Here is a 16176-nt window from a genome sequence, read left to right on the forward strand (position 1 = left end):
GCCCGCATATCATGGCCAGGAATTCAGCACGCCAATTAAACTGAAAGTGAATGGAAAGACAATCTGAGTGTGTATGTGTGTGTGGTGGTGGGGGGGAGGTAATGTGTATATTACATCATGGGGACCAAATGTCCCCATAATGTGATAAAAAAAACTACATTGACATTGTGGGGACCATTTTCATATATATATATATATATATATATATATATATATATATAAGGTAAAAATGTCAAAAGTCACATATTTTGTTTGGTTACTTATGGTTAATCATGTTTCCCCCATAGAAATGAATGGCACAAGAAATTAAATGTGTGTGTGTGTGTGTGTGCGTGTGTGTGCGTGTGTGTGTGTGTGTGTGCATGTGTGCACGTGCATATGCATGTGCCCAGTAATGGTACACATCTATCAGCATTTCTGGTTATATATATTTTTCCACTAATTGGCCAAATGAATGAACACCCTACATGCTGCAATGACTTGTTATGACTTTAGTATATTTGATTTTTTGAAAATAGTTATCCATAACAGGATGGCGTACTTCTTAAAATACACTATCCTAAATTTGGGATAGCGTATTTGCTGAAAAATGTTATTCAGAACTGAAGATACCCTTTTGTTGCCATGGTACCAACAAACAGCCCGATGAAAGCAATAAAGAGAAGTATGACCTCTGTTTGTAGGGAGCGTGCTCAGCTCGACAGGAAAGTCTAATATCCTCTGATAATTATAGTTGTCGTATGTTATACATGCGTGTGCTGTGGTAATTTCGGTCGTGGTGGGAACTGCTTATATGTCTGTGTTAGCTGGAAGAATTTCTTAGCATAATGTCTCAGTAATATGGCTAAATAACAGCAAATAATTTGTATATACTGAATTTCCCCATTCTTTCCTGTTAATCTAGGTTTGGGGTTTATTAGGTGTTGTTTATTTTCCTAATATTTTTTCTTTTATTTTTCATATTGACCATTAAGATATTTTTGTTTTCCTGTAAGGGAATAGAATTCTGCCCTGGGTCCCTCTGCCCTGGGTCCCTCTGCCCTGGGTCCCTCTGCCCTGGGGCCTATTCTGCCCCACTGTTACCCTGAACTGCATAAGAGGCTGGATGGATGGATGGATGGATGGATGGATGGATGGATGGATGGATGAATGAACGTTTTTGTTTTACCCTTAGGGTTACACTTCCCCATTGGTACGTTTCAGCATCAGTTCACAGTATCACAATCTGGTAACTCTTTGATTTCTTTTCCTCTGTTCACAGTTTTCTACCTGTTTGCCTCTAATGAGGTGCGTGTCTGCGTCGCCGCAGGGTTTGCGGAGTCCGCTAGGACAAATATATCAATCTACAATTGTTGGTATTTTCAAAAGCCACTAATGTATTACAGTCTCTCCAGTTATGCTTATTTATCAGCGGGATTAAGAAGATTTGGCTCCATTCACACCGTCAGCTGTTGATCAGGCAGAGCAGTTTGGGTCCGGAGAATCGCATCCCTCTGCTCATTTTGAGAGGAGGTCATGTGCATTGACCAAACAATTAAGGGCAGCAACATTTGTTTTTTCCATCCAAATATCAAAGTGAGCATAGTGTATATGCCAAGTTACAGATAATCATTTTAGTTGCTGTGACCTGAGTAATTAGAAAAATACATACTTACGTAGCAGAGCAATCAATGCATTTTAGTTATTTACTCTATTGACAGCCATCATTTGACTGAACACATTAGTTTTGATACACTGAAATGTCTTTAACATGTTTATTTAGTTTTGGATATTTCAGTGTCAGTGTTATTAAGTTCCACCTGCTATTTATGTCTGTGGTCAGTGGCATTGCATTGATTAATTTAGGAAGGTACATGCCTACCCAATATTTAGTAAAAGTGTAAAGTATAAATTAATGTTTCAGTCAACCAATAACATGCCTACATTGATTGAATAACACGTAGTTAAACTTGCAGGAAGCCTCCAGTCAGGGTAATCTGGCCAATGAGAGAGCTTCCACCATCAAATCGCATGTCTCAATCCCCTCCCTCATCCCTCATCAGTCTTGTCTTCTACCGATAACTCTACGCATCATCAACTAGTTGTCACTTTGCGACACTGACGGTACGACACTGTGGCAGTAAACAGGGTTAGTTGGACAGGTTTGAATGTACAGTATAATAGTTACATAAAGTTTCAAGAACATTAATATCTGTGGTTTTGAAATGATGCTAACCCACAAATATGGTCTGCACAACGCCCCTGTCTGCGGTGTTTGCATATTCCATGTTTCCTGCAAGTATTCTAGCTTCTTAGAGCAGTTTAAAACCATGTGATTAGGTCAATTGGGATATCGAAATGTCTGTGTCCCGTCATAGATCAACATCTATGCCTTGTGCCCGGAACTTCCTACCGTCATTTTCAGGCTACTTGTAATGCCAAACCAGATAAGAAGTGGCATGAATTGTACTGTTTTATAATCCTGTAAAGTCAAGGTCAGAAATTCTGTAAACAGGTAAGAAACCCACCAACAGAAAATCATGTGACAAGTTCCCCAGAGCAGTCTGTGTGACTGTGATCAGAAAGGTAAAGACTGAATTATAGTAATAACAGGTGCTTTGTATGCCATCTCATAAGCAGCTCACACAATTATACATACAAATTCATAAATGATGTGCAGAGAAGAATATTAAAAATAAAACAGATATTCAGCTTCATAGGTAAATTGATACCCAACAGTGTTCCACCGTCAGTCATTAGCTGATTATAAATGAGGTAAAAGGAAAGATAAGAATCAAGATGTAGATTAAGATGTTCCTGTATAGCAGCTCATTAGCTCTGAATAGTGGGTGTAAATCTGCGTGTACATCTCACATAGAGGGGAAGTTGTGATTGTCCATAAACTGATAGCGAAACAAAAAGGGTGCCTGGTCATTTTGATGTGTCCTTTAACACCTGCTTGACAGTGTCACAGTTTAACAAGTGCTGTTGTTGTTCTTCTGGAGTGGCTCCATCCACCAGCTCTCCTTCATTCTATGTCTTACTTCCTCTCTCTTTAATTAATATGACTGATAAAACCCATCGCAAACAAATGAATGCTGATGGTTGACCCAATGCTTAATCAGTTCAGCGTCTTAATGATATGCGTCGTGCTTGTGAAAATGTGCTAACGCAAACAACAATATGCAGCACAGCGGCTTCATGGTTGGCACTGTGTCCTAATGACTCTGATGTTGTGGGTTTAACACTCATTCCTGTGATGGATGGATGGATGGATGGATGGATGCAGTCAAATTCAAAGTTGTTAAAATAAATTCCAGTGTCACCACATTAATAACATTCACACATTTAAATAATAATGAAACATAAAATCAGTCATTTAAATATAGAACCAGTGACATGATTCAAGTCTATGAAAGCATTCCTAATTTACATGACAGGGATCATGAAGCGTTCTCTAGCTTAGCAAATGCACTTCCAGTAATGGACACTGCTTGAGGGAGGGATATATGTAAATGGCCAGAGTATCACATAACTTTTTTTGCAGTACTCAGTTCCACGGTTCTACAAAAAGATGGAACTTCCACAGACACATGCTGCGCTGTTTTAAGACAGATTTCCCAAGATTGGCAACAAATCAGACTGGGTGTGATGACTGCAGCATTCTCATCAAGCTGTGCTGACTCCCAGAAGAGCTGAAGGAGTGGAGATGAATGGTGCTTGGCTTCCTGTCAATCAGAGAAGAGTTCAGGACTTTGGACAGCGACTTTACTAACAATGTTTCCACACATTAAAGGCCTGTTTAAGAGTCAGAATCAAAATCAGAATCAGAAACTTTATTGCCACACAACCAGCGCCAGTGCAAATTTGTGTTAGCACATCTTGCTACTGTTGCAAACGCCAGGCAATTAACAATTAGGGCATAATGCAGAAAGACATACAGAGTACATGACAATATACACAACAAAGGAATTAATGTAAGGTATGTTATAAACACAGTAGGGCACAAATTCAAGTAGTGCCTTGGAGAAAGTTGATTCAGGCACAATACAGAAAACGTTCAGTTATACATATATATTATATAAGACAAATCATGTGCAATCTGCAATTATAATGAGTAAAGTATCCTTACTCCCAACTATTCCTCATCAAATAGGCAGTACAGGGATTTTAGGTGGAGAATTAAGAGAATATACACTAAAATATACTTCCTGTTTGCATATATGCTTTATTTTGATGCTTGGTTTTATGATTTTTATTACATTCCCCATACATGCTATGCAAAGCTTTAAAAGGCTTTTGTCAGCGAATGGCTGAACTGATCGCTCTCATCCAGAGCAGCCTGAAGGGGCGGAAGCAGAGGACCACCCAGAAGTGTCTCTACTGGCAACAAAACAGGTCACATACAGAGTCTAACGACAGGCTCCCTCCATCATCTATCTATCCCGAGACTCACTGGACTTCTCTTCAGGCAGTAGGAGCACCTCCCCATCAGTGACACAACACAAAGCTAACAGGAGTAACAGGGACACTGCGTGTAGATTTACTCACGAACGATCAGCGACGTAGGAGAAAGTTTGACATTGATGGACCTTCGTAATTTAAATACAAAGGTCTGTTTATGAATACAGAATTCCATGATTGACTTGGACTGCATGGACTGTAAAATCGCAGTGGAAAAGTGCCAAGCTTTGGGACAGTATATTAAAAATCTTTGAGCCAACAATGAGAGCCCAGTTGAGCTGATTAGTTCCCATGAAGTGAGGGCTTGTTCATCATTCTCTCTCGGCGCATCAAAGACTCTACCCTGTGTTTGTTTATTTATATATCAGCCTGAGTGGGTTTCTGCTGCCGGGCCCTTGAGTCTAGCCCTGGAAATGTCTCCCTGGCTCAGGCTCCAAGCTCACTAGGAGCTCCTGCCACAGCTGCCAGCTGCCCGCTCACATGCCCACCCGCCTGCTTCCTGTCACCTCCAGACTGACACTGCTTCTTAATTCCAGCAGTGCCGCAGCTCAGGTGGTCTGGCCCCGCAGTGGAAGCACGTGTCCCCACAAGGCTGCTCGTAACTTTGCTGCTCCTCCTTCAACTCCTTACTTGTGTGCATTTGCATTGTTAAAGAGCGCTGCTTCCCTAACAATATAAATGGGAGAAAAAAAAACACACACACAGGTTTATTTTTCTGTGATACCTTTGACTGTTAAAATATAGTAATAAGAATGATGGTAGCTAACCCCACAGGGGAGAATTGTCTATTACCCCATCTTGCTTTCCAGGAGATGCACATATAGGTGAGAGCAGGCTTGGGAGTCACTTTGTGGTGCTTTGGAATCTCAGGGTTAAGGGCTTTGATCAAGGGCCCACAGACATGTGACTGTTCTGCTGAGGCTCAGCTTGAACTGGAGACCTTCTGATTATGCACAGAGCCTGATGAGCCACACACTGTCCCTGAAATATAATGGTGTCTACAGTCTGACACTTGAATTGCATTGGGTTCAGAGATGTTTGATATCACTGATATGATATAGGTGATTTATTATTTGTCTTTGTCTTTTATGAAAATGACACTTCTGAGCCTCTTCCATAACTGCTTGTCTAACTCAGGTTCACAGCACCGATCCAAGCATGTTTAGGACAGGTTGGGTAAATACCCTTGACAGGTTGCCAGTCCATCTCAGAGCACAAACTTACACATAATAGGCAATTTAGAGATGCCGATCTACATAACTGTATGTTTTTGGAATAATAGAGGAAATGTGATTAACCCGAGGAACCCTGTGAGATCATGCAAACTCCATACATAGAGAGAGAAAGAATTTGAAACTGATTCTGAGAATGAAAAATTCCTACAGTGCTAAACACTAAGCCTCTCTGCCATCTGATAAAAAAGACGCAGTGAAAACATAATTCTACAAACATAAACTGTGTTTGCAAGACAAAAGGGTGTTGGCTGCCTCATTAATCTGACAGCACATCGCCAGGCTTGTTTACACAATGTCCTGCCGAAGAAGACATTGTCTCACTGGCTGGGTTCCCCAGACCCACCCAAAGACAGATGTACACGCGCACAGATGCAGCTCTAATTTATGATTTTACTGCTACCGTGAGACACTTCGGCCTGGACGAGGTCCAAATGGGAGGCCGACGATCGTGTCCCACCACGTGGCAGACGTCAATGTTGCAGATGGCGATAAGACAGATTACTAAGTTATGCAGTTGATAAGCACTGTGAAGAAAGATTCAGCGGGATCTGATAAGGATTAGCTTCATGTTTCTCGTGAAGTGGATTAGCAAAGGTTTGGCAACATTTATCCCCTCAGTGTCCTAATTTCTCTTACCTCTTACCTATAATTCAGTCCTGCCTATGCATGGAACCAAGATCGTCCCGTTAGTTTTAGAGATGAAAGATTTGTTAATGTTTTATATTATTCTATCATTTATTACACCAGATTTGACTCAGACTCCTATTGTCCATCTTTGCTTTTTCTTGTTCTATACAGGTAATTATTCCTTGTTTACTTAATGTTTCCATTAGCAAGCAGGTAAAGAGTCTCAGTAAGACAATCTTTATAAGACAATCCATCCATCTTCCATAACCACCTATACAGTGTAGGTTTGAGGTGCCTTGATATTCCAGATAGCAAGTAGCATGAAACAGTCTGGAAGGGGTCACACACTGTGGGCAATTTAGGGGCACCAATTCACCAGAGTTATTCAAGGAAAAACACAACCATGGGACAGATGTGTAAAACACACATGGTTATATGACATCGTTAGTCACTCAGAGTAAGAAAAAGCTGAAAACTCAGGATGTTATTAAACAATGCATATTGACAAAAATAATTACCAGCATTAACCAAAATTAAAATTGAACAAACAGTATAATGATAACGTCACAATTAGAGCTTTCTTCGAAAACAAACAAACAAATAAATAAACAAATATATTAGAATAACTTAATGCAAAAAATAAAAATTGCTAGTCATATGCAAAAAGTTTTACTGAGGTTGGACAACTGAAAAGCTTAGATTGTGTCACAACTTGTGGGAGAAAGGACTCAAAGGCGGTCAGCTAGTGAACAAAAAGGGTTTTATTTAACTGAACAGAGGCAAGAAAACACACGAGACTGTGAGGGGTCAAAACGAGAAGGCGAGTATGGGGAAGGACACTGGCAGACAGACAGAGCAACGTCAATGACCGGACTGGGGCTCTGCAGACAAACAGGTACTTAAAATACAGGGGTAACAAGCAACAGGCGCGGCTCATCAGGGAGCTAGAGAGGAGGGTCAGGCGGACATGACAGGCAGGACGTAACAGGTTGCTTTTTGGTATTTTGGTAAATACTTATAGTTTTATTTTTTTTCTTCAAGAGTCTATTTTAGCCTCATTTCATAATTCTTAAGCTTATGCATTCTATTAGCTTATTACAAGCATCTGATGGCCATTTTGATCTGATATGACTATTTATTATTATTATTATTATTATTATTATTATTATTATTATTATTATTATTATTATCAATGATAACAATAATAATAATAATAAGCACCTCCGATCACCCAGCTCCTGTCGAGTCCAGAAGTTGAGAAGAAATAGAGTAGATGTCCTGTAACTACAGAAAGCCTCGGGAGTTCCCTTGGATGACTGTGGAATTTCAAGTAAAAAATCGGGAAGCCTTCTTTTTTTAAAAGCTAGCGGCACAAAACGTCAGTGTGATAATGTCCAGTGAGATAGAGCCGGGTTACCCGCAGATCACATTTACATACCTATAATAGTAAGTCAGCATTGTCTTTGCGCTGACGTCGTTGATTGGTTTTGTTTTTTTTAGTGATGATAAACGTACGTGTAAATAAAGCAAACGTGACCAATTTCGTTATTATTAACAGGAAAAGCGGAACTATCTTATATTCAGATGTGTATTTGTGTGTGTGTGAGGTCATTGACTTTCAAATCTCAGTAATAAAAGGTTTCATTATATTAAAGAAGAGGGTAGAGAACATACGTCTCCATCGCGCGTCATCCTTCACACTATCTGTTGGCTTATTCTAGTGGTAAAACCCTAAAGGAGGATGGACGACTGTGTGTGTGTGCGTGTGTGTGTGTGTGTGTGTGTGTGTTTACGGAAGGGGTGTGGGGAGCGAGGGGGAGCGAGGCAGACAATACGATCGCACAAATGTATTCCGTCACTCGGGCAAGCCTTTATTAGGAGGGTTCGCTCTAATCTTATCTGCTATACCATCAGGAAAGCGGCCTTCACACAACACCAGGAACAGAGAAAAAGGGAGGAGAAATCTGTTATCTGCCTTTCCATCAAAGATCTTCTTTTGGTGTCCGTGTTGTATGACGACTTTAATTCATCATCACTTCTAACGAGAGAAACGGACGAATCTCAGCACTTTTGTTGCGATCGCAATCTAAATCGCTGTCTCTTTTGTTTTCCTAATAGGGGTCAGAAGAAAACTCGAGATGTTTTCTCGAGATTTTTATCCATGAACAATATTTATCCAAAAAGCTTTACTGAAGGACACGCATCTGTATTACGGCATATAAATATAATATGACGTTCGAGGCAACTCGAACAAACTTACAGCAAACACAAGGATAAACAAAACGTGTCGTTTTGCAAACTAAAGTTCTGCGCAAACAAATAAATTAACACATTGCAATTGCATAATTTTACCATGTAAGGTGGACAACTAGCAGAGCGGGAGAAGATGTTATTTTGTGGAAGAAACCTAAGAGAGCCGCAGTGTTTATTGTGAGAGCTGTCGTGTGGAGTAGCTTAACTCCTGAGAAGGACCTCAGGGTTTCAAATAGCCTACGGCTCAGGTAATCGACGTCTTAGTACACGGTGAGTGCTAGTAGTTACAAAAGATATCATGAAATCCGATGTCACTTTAGCAATTTTCTCATGTAAGGTTCACAAAAAAAATGTTAATATGTGTAGTTAAAAAATAAAAGAAACACTTTAAATGAATTTAAGTTTTTAACCTTTTTATCTTTTGCACAGACCTAAATATTGGCTAAAATCTTTAGAGCTTGCATGACCGCTGACTAAAAAAGAAGGTTAATCCATTTGAGTATTTTGAATGTACTTATTTTTCAGACTGCAATATAAGGTTGTGCAAGAAAAACAAAGTAATGTTACAGTAAGACATGAAGTGTGAATATTTGGCGAAAAACCTTAATTTTGCTGCGACTGCAAAGTTCGATGACAAAATAACTGCTGATGAAAATGTAATAAAAACTCAATTACAGAACAAAGTGAAGTTTTTTTGTAGGCTACTACGCGTAAGCAGAACACTGCGTCTCTGAAATGCTGTGTTTTCCTTGTTAGAATGGCGCGAAACTAACAAAAACAGTTAATATATTAAATAATAATAAATTATACAGATAACGTGAGAATTTTCCCCTTAAGTATAAATCGCCAGCTGAGTCCTGTGATTTGTAATATATTCAGGCCTATTCGCTTGTTGAGTGAGTTAATCGTTATTCATCATATTTCGGCAATGTTCTTGGTGGAAAAAAATATGCCCAAGGCTAAAGTTGCCTAACGATGGCCTTTATTGCTCTAAGGGAGAATGACTTTATTATACAGTGAATAAATATATTGATATGTAGAATCCGTAAATAGGCCTGCTTCTTAAGTAGCCAAGAGCTCCAAACACAATAAGTAGTATTTTTACACTAGGAAGGGGGTAATGAGACAGGTTGAGCCCTTTGTAATTCAACCCTGCACCATCATCATAAACTAGGCCTACTACGGCTTTTCGTTTATTTATATAGTGTAAGATGGTGACCAGTATCGGCCAGCTAACACTAAAAGTGCTATTACAGAAGCACGTGACATTAGTCAACACATTACAATAAAGACCAGTCTCTCTCACTCTCTCTGTCTCTTTCTCACCGAAACTGAATCAAAACTGTGGAATGTCATATTGAATTATCTTTAACTCCGGCAGAGCCTGTGAAGGTACTCTATGTAAACAAAGCAATGTAATATGCTGTTATGTCTGTTCTCATTTTAGACTTTGCAGCTTGAGGTCTAAAAAATGATGCTGAGTCCAGATCAACCGGATTCCGACCTGCCTTGGAGTCAGTCAGACGCCGAATCGGTGCTGAACGATATTAAAGTTGGCTGCGTCTCTGACGAACCGATAGAGGGAGAAGGAAAGAGCAGGTCCCTGGCCCCGCAAGCCCTTAGCCGGGAGGAGAAGCGAAGGAGGCGGCGCGCAACAGCCAAGTACCGCTCGGCCCACGCCACAAGAGAGCGCATCCGTGTGGAGGCTTTCAACGTGGCTTTTGCTGAGCTGAGGAAACTGCTGCCCACCTTGCCACCCGACAAGAAACTATCCAAGATTGAAATCCTCAGACTGGCAATTTGCTACATATCTTACCTAAATCATGTTTTAGATGTTTAGGCACCGTCTAGAAAGACGAAACGGACAGTCAACATCACTTACAACAAGGAAACATAGGAACGCCCATAATAAAAGAACAGTTTTTTTTTCATCGAACGCTTATGACAAATAACTTTTTGGGCTTCGACCAGAAGGAGTGCAAAGTGTGTCGTTTGGTTTTTCAAGGAGTTTACAACATCTTGAAAGAAGTCATTTCTTGAGCAACTCATTGGTACACAGCTGTAAAAAGAGCTCAGCTACAGGTTATGCGCCGTGCCGCAGCAATTACCTGTCCAGTTGAAAAAGCAAAAATAGGAATGCAATAATACCAATACTTGATACATAGAAAGGCACGGAAATATCGACATAGACTGCCATTACGTTGATTTCACGGGCAGGAACAGAAAAAAAATCATGCTCACTTTGTTTTCTCTAGATTGTCGTAGTTTTAGATGTTTAATAACTGCGACACGTAAAGCATACTTATCTGTAAGTCATTTGGACGACTGAAAAGAATAGGAAAAAATAACTAAAGTACAGCTAAAATCACATTAATCAGCGTCTCTAGCTATGAATAGTCTCGTGGTTGTCAAGTCAACTGAAGAAGATAAATGATTTATTTAAAAACTATGAAAGTGCCACTTCTTCTTGACTGTGCTCATTTAAGCCTATATAATATATATTTATCAATTAATACATCGAATACATTTATTTATTTATTTATTTATTTGTTTTTATTTATTTATTTATTTATTTGAGATATTTATTCATACACGCATTTTTCATATTCTGAAGGCCTTGACTTAATTTGACGTATATATGTTTACAATGTGTCTTTTTAAAATAGATAAATGACCGTTGTTCACGTATAAATGTATGTATATTCATGTATACTCATATTTTAGAGTGTGGTGTGGGGATTACGAAAGTGGCTCTGTCGCTCTTCATTTGCACTTCAGTGATACTTTTTATTTTATGTAGCCTACGTTGTAAATGCAACTGTCAAGAAATTTACTGCTGTTATTTGTTTGAAATGTGTGTGTATATATGTGTATGACAGAGATTAGCGCTTAACTCTGGGTAGAACCTTTTGTATGTCTTGTAATAATTCCGGTTGTAGATTCTTGAGTGTTAAAGGGATACTTTGCTTGGAAATGATAAATCTTTCTGTGGACGACAAATATTTTTAGAACGAACTTTATGACACCAGTTTTAATATCAGGAATTTAAATTCACGAAATTGGGGAAATGCAATAAAAACAAGAGCAGTCACGCCCTTCCAGAATAAGTTCAATGAAGTAAGCCTATCAAACTAAAACGGACTTAGTTAAGCAGTCTGCTGTCATGAAACGCCACAGTACAATTCCAGGGGGACATCCCTGTGCTGCGACCAAAAATGATTTTAAGGATATTTTGTTCGTATATGCTGTACCTAGAGATGTTTTATTTATATACTTTTCTCTTTTTGGAGCCTCTTAATAGACTCATTTTAGTGAGAAAAAAACGTATCCGCTATCCAAAGATTTCTTGTCTTTTCAGGGTTTTTATCGTGTACCTGTCGCTTTACAGCGTTATTTTGTAGTGTAGTCGCTACAATAAGATGGTTTCTAACGAATAGTTTTTCATATACTTATGTTGACTTGTTTAACAAATAAATATTAAAAACAACGACATTGTTGTTTGTTTTGTAAAACGTTAAGACATGCAATAAAAAAAAAACCCTCATTTATTTTAGCAATATCATGATCAAACGACGAAAGTGTTATATTTGGCGAATTTATAGGTTATTCTTACAATAGTGTGATAATAATAGGTTTTATTTTAAAAATATCTGTGCAAACAATCATCAAACAAGATTTAAAGGTTTGACTCAACCAGAAATAAATCATTATTTGGATATACAGGTTTCCATTAATATATTTAATGTAAAAATGACATGGTCACTGTTTCTGGAGGATGATTTGGAAAATATAATTGTACAGAAAACTACTTGTTTAAAATTGCATGAAGTTCTCTACCACAAACACGATTTGACCACAGCAGTAGTCTGATCTCTAAACAGACAAAACAATGTTCAAATTTAAACCACCGTAGGTAATCGAAGCTTTTTCTCGCCTTATAATTACCATGACGCTGAAATATTTGTTGGTATATGCGTCGATAGTAGGACCTAAATGCCGGCGCTCGGGATGGAAAGAGGGCCTTCAAACGGCCGGTCAGCCGGTCCGTGTGTGTGAGTGATTTTTCTATGCCTGTGTTCCCTCTCCTCTTCGCTTTCAGCTGAAAGCCGCCCTCCCCAGAGAGGGGGCAGGTGTTACTCCAGACAAGCCAAGACAACCAAATTACTGGCCGTCTGGCACCTCCCGTGGGAAAGACAGAGGGAGAAAGGGAAGATGGAAATTTATGAGCGAGCATGACATATTGGCCGACTGGAAATGGAAAAAAATATTTAGGATTTTTGAAAATAACAACACGACTACGAAACAAAAATGAATTCTATATTTTTAGCCGCGTGGCAGACAGTTTGTTGAGATAGACATAAACATCCTTAAACTGTATTTTTAACGCTGGTGTTCTATTTGACTGAGGGAAACGAACATTCCGGATTATAGTTCCGCGTAGAAAGCTTTGAGACCGAAATTTATAAAACGTGTTTATAATTCCTCTTAAGTATCACTGGTTAAAATGTTGATGAAAAAGCCATTAAAAATGACCCGCTATTTTTTTATGTCTTGCATTATAATAATAATAATAATTATTATTATTATTATTACACTGTATAAAATCATGCAACGTTTAGTTTTCAAATATATGGTCTTTACTGTTTTACTCGCTTTGACATTATACCTGAAATCGTACCGCCGAATCAACTTGACATTTTAGAACTAATCTGAATACATTTATTGGGCAGAGATTACATAGCCCTCCTGGGTCAAACACACCTTTTGCCAGAATAATGAGAGAAGTGTCATCGGAGTCTCTTGTTTGAACCCCTGTTTGCTCCGAGAAAATCTGTCCGTAATGAAAAATTCATTTCATTTGAGATTTGAACATGGCAACGTCATTCAAAAAATATTTTGCACATGTAAACCATGCCGAAAAGCAAGTATTTGATAGCGGTTCCGAATCACTCACACCTGTCCAACGTGTATCAGCGGTTTCAATTGATTTGATTTAAGTAGTACTTTCTCAGTACTTGGAATTAAATTGTGGGTGGCGTTGGAAGCACCGCAATTCAATGACCCATTCTTCCAGCAAACTAAATATTGTTATCGGGTGGTCAGCCGTCAAGGCAGTCTTCTAAGATCCTTTGAAGAGTACACGGAGGTCTTCTTCAATGACAGCACAACCCCTGGAGTGCTTCCAAATGAGCCTAAAATAACACTGATCACAGATCTGGAAGTTCCTGGACGAGTGAGCCACCGGCAGGTTGGAGCAGAGTCTTCCCTGTTCCAGTCAGTAAAAGCAACGGTGAACTGACGCTGGACCCACGTGGTGTGACAGGGGTGTGTGTGTATATATATATATATATATAAGATAATAAAAAAGAGTCCAATTTCATGAAGTGAAGATGTTCGCCGACTGGAAACATCACTCCTGAGAACTAACCACACGGGAGAGTGATTATATGATGGAAGACCTCACAAACCCCCTCAGATCAAACCTTCCTCCAAAACATTGCGCCTTTATAGTAACATGAGATGTCAACGTTCAGCGCTGAAGGGCTACACCAAGAACGTTCTTCTGATCTTCACTTCCCAGAATGCCCAGGGGCACTGTATCAAGAGGGCATGCAAGCGTGTACATACTCAACTTTCTTAGGGTTCAGTATCCCACAAAATCCATGTATCTTTCTGTAATACTGTGTCCCGTCTTGACGGTGCATGTTGAATATTTTTTGTGACATCCTCCCTTCTGAATATATTCAAAACACATATAATCCAAAAAGGGTACTTTTAAGTTATACAAAACAGATATTATTCATCTAAAAATGTGCTGATAATGACAATGCTCTGTCTAGATATATAAAAACTACAAAAAGTGTTTTTGAATTTCTGGAAAATATATATCACGTGTTACACTTCATCCACGTCATTCAGAATATTTATGTTATGATATCTCTCTAGACGGATCATAACATCATACTTCATGAATTTGCAGAATATTTAATGAAGCTTAAACTATAAGAAACCAACCAGATGCAGCTACAAATTAGGTCATTGGAAAGACTTAGAATTTAATGACAAAACCAGCGATGATCTTTGAGTTAGATCTAGCTAAATATATTGTTTCTTTTTGATAACTGTGTATAAACGTGTGATTGATTATGGTAAGTTCCACAAAGTCTATAAATAGGCAAAGTAACAAAATCTGCTACAGTGCATCTCATTTAGAAACAAAATTAAATAACCAGATTTTCTTTTCTGTCATTATTGACTTAATTATTTCCCCCTTACAATCAGTAGTGCGTCAGGCTGGTTACCTTCTGTTCATATGTAATTACTTTCCTTCTAAAAAAACAAACGAAAAGCGGGCATATTTGCCATAGTCAGAATGGGACAGACTTTACCGCCCTCCCTAGATGAGCAGTTTCTATGCTCGCTGGCAGCAAAGAATATACATTTTCATTAGGCGAAAGTTTGGACGCGATGAGTCTCTTCAATTTATTCTTAGCGAGACAAAAGAGAGAGGTTGAGGGGGTGGTAGATGGCGAGAGCAGCGCATATGTGTTTGCGAGCAAGAAAGAGCCATATTGCTACCCCTTTTCACAAAGGATTAAATAGTAGCCCTCGCCTAAAAGTGACCATATGCCGGGATGTGTACAAAAGGCTCAGAGATATAATTCGGGCACATCTAAAATGCTTCGGGTTTCTCCGAGTAAACTTCAGCCTGGAGCAGGAATAATGCTGATGCCGCTTTTATTATAAGGCTATTTAAAGTTTTTTTTTGTTTCTTCTTAAACCTGCAGCCATATGTGCAGTGTCATTATAGAGACCACTGTGCCCCTGTGTGCGCGTGAATACCACCTACTCTTTTAATGCGGCATTATTATTATTGTTATTATTATGACTTTTCTTTTTAAGTGTAGCCATCCCTCCTTCCCCTTTTCCGGCGTCCTCAGCACCCACCGCAGCGACCCGCTGAAGTGCCCGCGTATGTCACGCGAGCCGGGGCACAAAGACAGATCCATGTGCTGTAATGCGGCCCAGGGGATGGACCCCATTATCCCTGCCCACTTCACCAGCAGGGACCCGGCTCGCGCGAGCTCCCGGCCCTTTGTCTCGGACAGATGGAAAAGGGCCGGGAGGAGAGGGAGGAGAGAAGGGGGAAGAATTGAGAAGGGGGAAGAATCAGTCTGGTCTCATTAACTCTAGCATTGAAATGAACACACTTCTTGGTATACGTCAGTACCTTAACCCATTCACGCACACGCGCGCTCCCGACCATCTGCGCAAACACAGAGCCAGGGGTCAGATCATTTAGCGCGTCCCCCTGTGCGCGATCTTGGCTACGCACCTCATTAATATGCCATTATTTGTAGCTTTCACTGTCATTGTTTGTTTGTTTTTGTTATTTTTAACTTAACAGATAGATCTGATGGATCCTTTGCTTTTACGGGTTTGTGACTAAACTGTCCTTTGCCTTCAAGTCCTGTAGTATCCTGAAAGTAATCAAGCCACCTACAAAACAGTGATGTTACCCGTTGGCGTATCTCAGGTAGACAGCAGCCTGCATCTGCAAGGTGGGAGTTAAAGCGCATGCGTATGCAACTGTAAACTCTAAGTTCAACTGCTTCGA

General features: G+C 39.5%; 1 protein-coding gene across 1 annotated transcript; it reads left to right on the forward strand.

Moving 5' to 3' along the window:
* Positions 1 to 8156: 8156 nt before the first annotated feature.
* LOC111852708 (helix-loop-helix protein 2-like) lies at positions 8157 to 11068 on the forward strand. Its single transcript, XM_023828924.2, has 2 exons — positions 8157 to 8828; positions 10006 to 11068. Exon 2 carries the CDS (start codon positions 10030 to 10032, stop codon positions 10396 to 10398), a length of 369 nt encoding a protein of 122 aa, XP_023684692.1. The 5' UTR covers positions 8157 to 8828; positions 10006 to 10029; the 3' UTR covers positions 10399 to 11068.
* The last annotated feature ends 5108 nt before the right edge of the window (positions 11069 to 16176 follow it).

The sequence above is a fragment of the Paramormyrops kingsleyae genome, chromosome 16 (assembly GCF_048594095.1).
Source record: "Paramormyrops kingsleyae isolate MSU_618 chromosome 16, PKINGS_0.4, whole genome shotgun sequence".
Taxonomy (NCBI): Eukaryota; Metazoa; Chordata; class Actinopteri; order Osteoglossiformes; family Mormyridae; genus Paramormyrops; species Paramormyrops kingsleyae.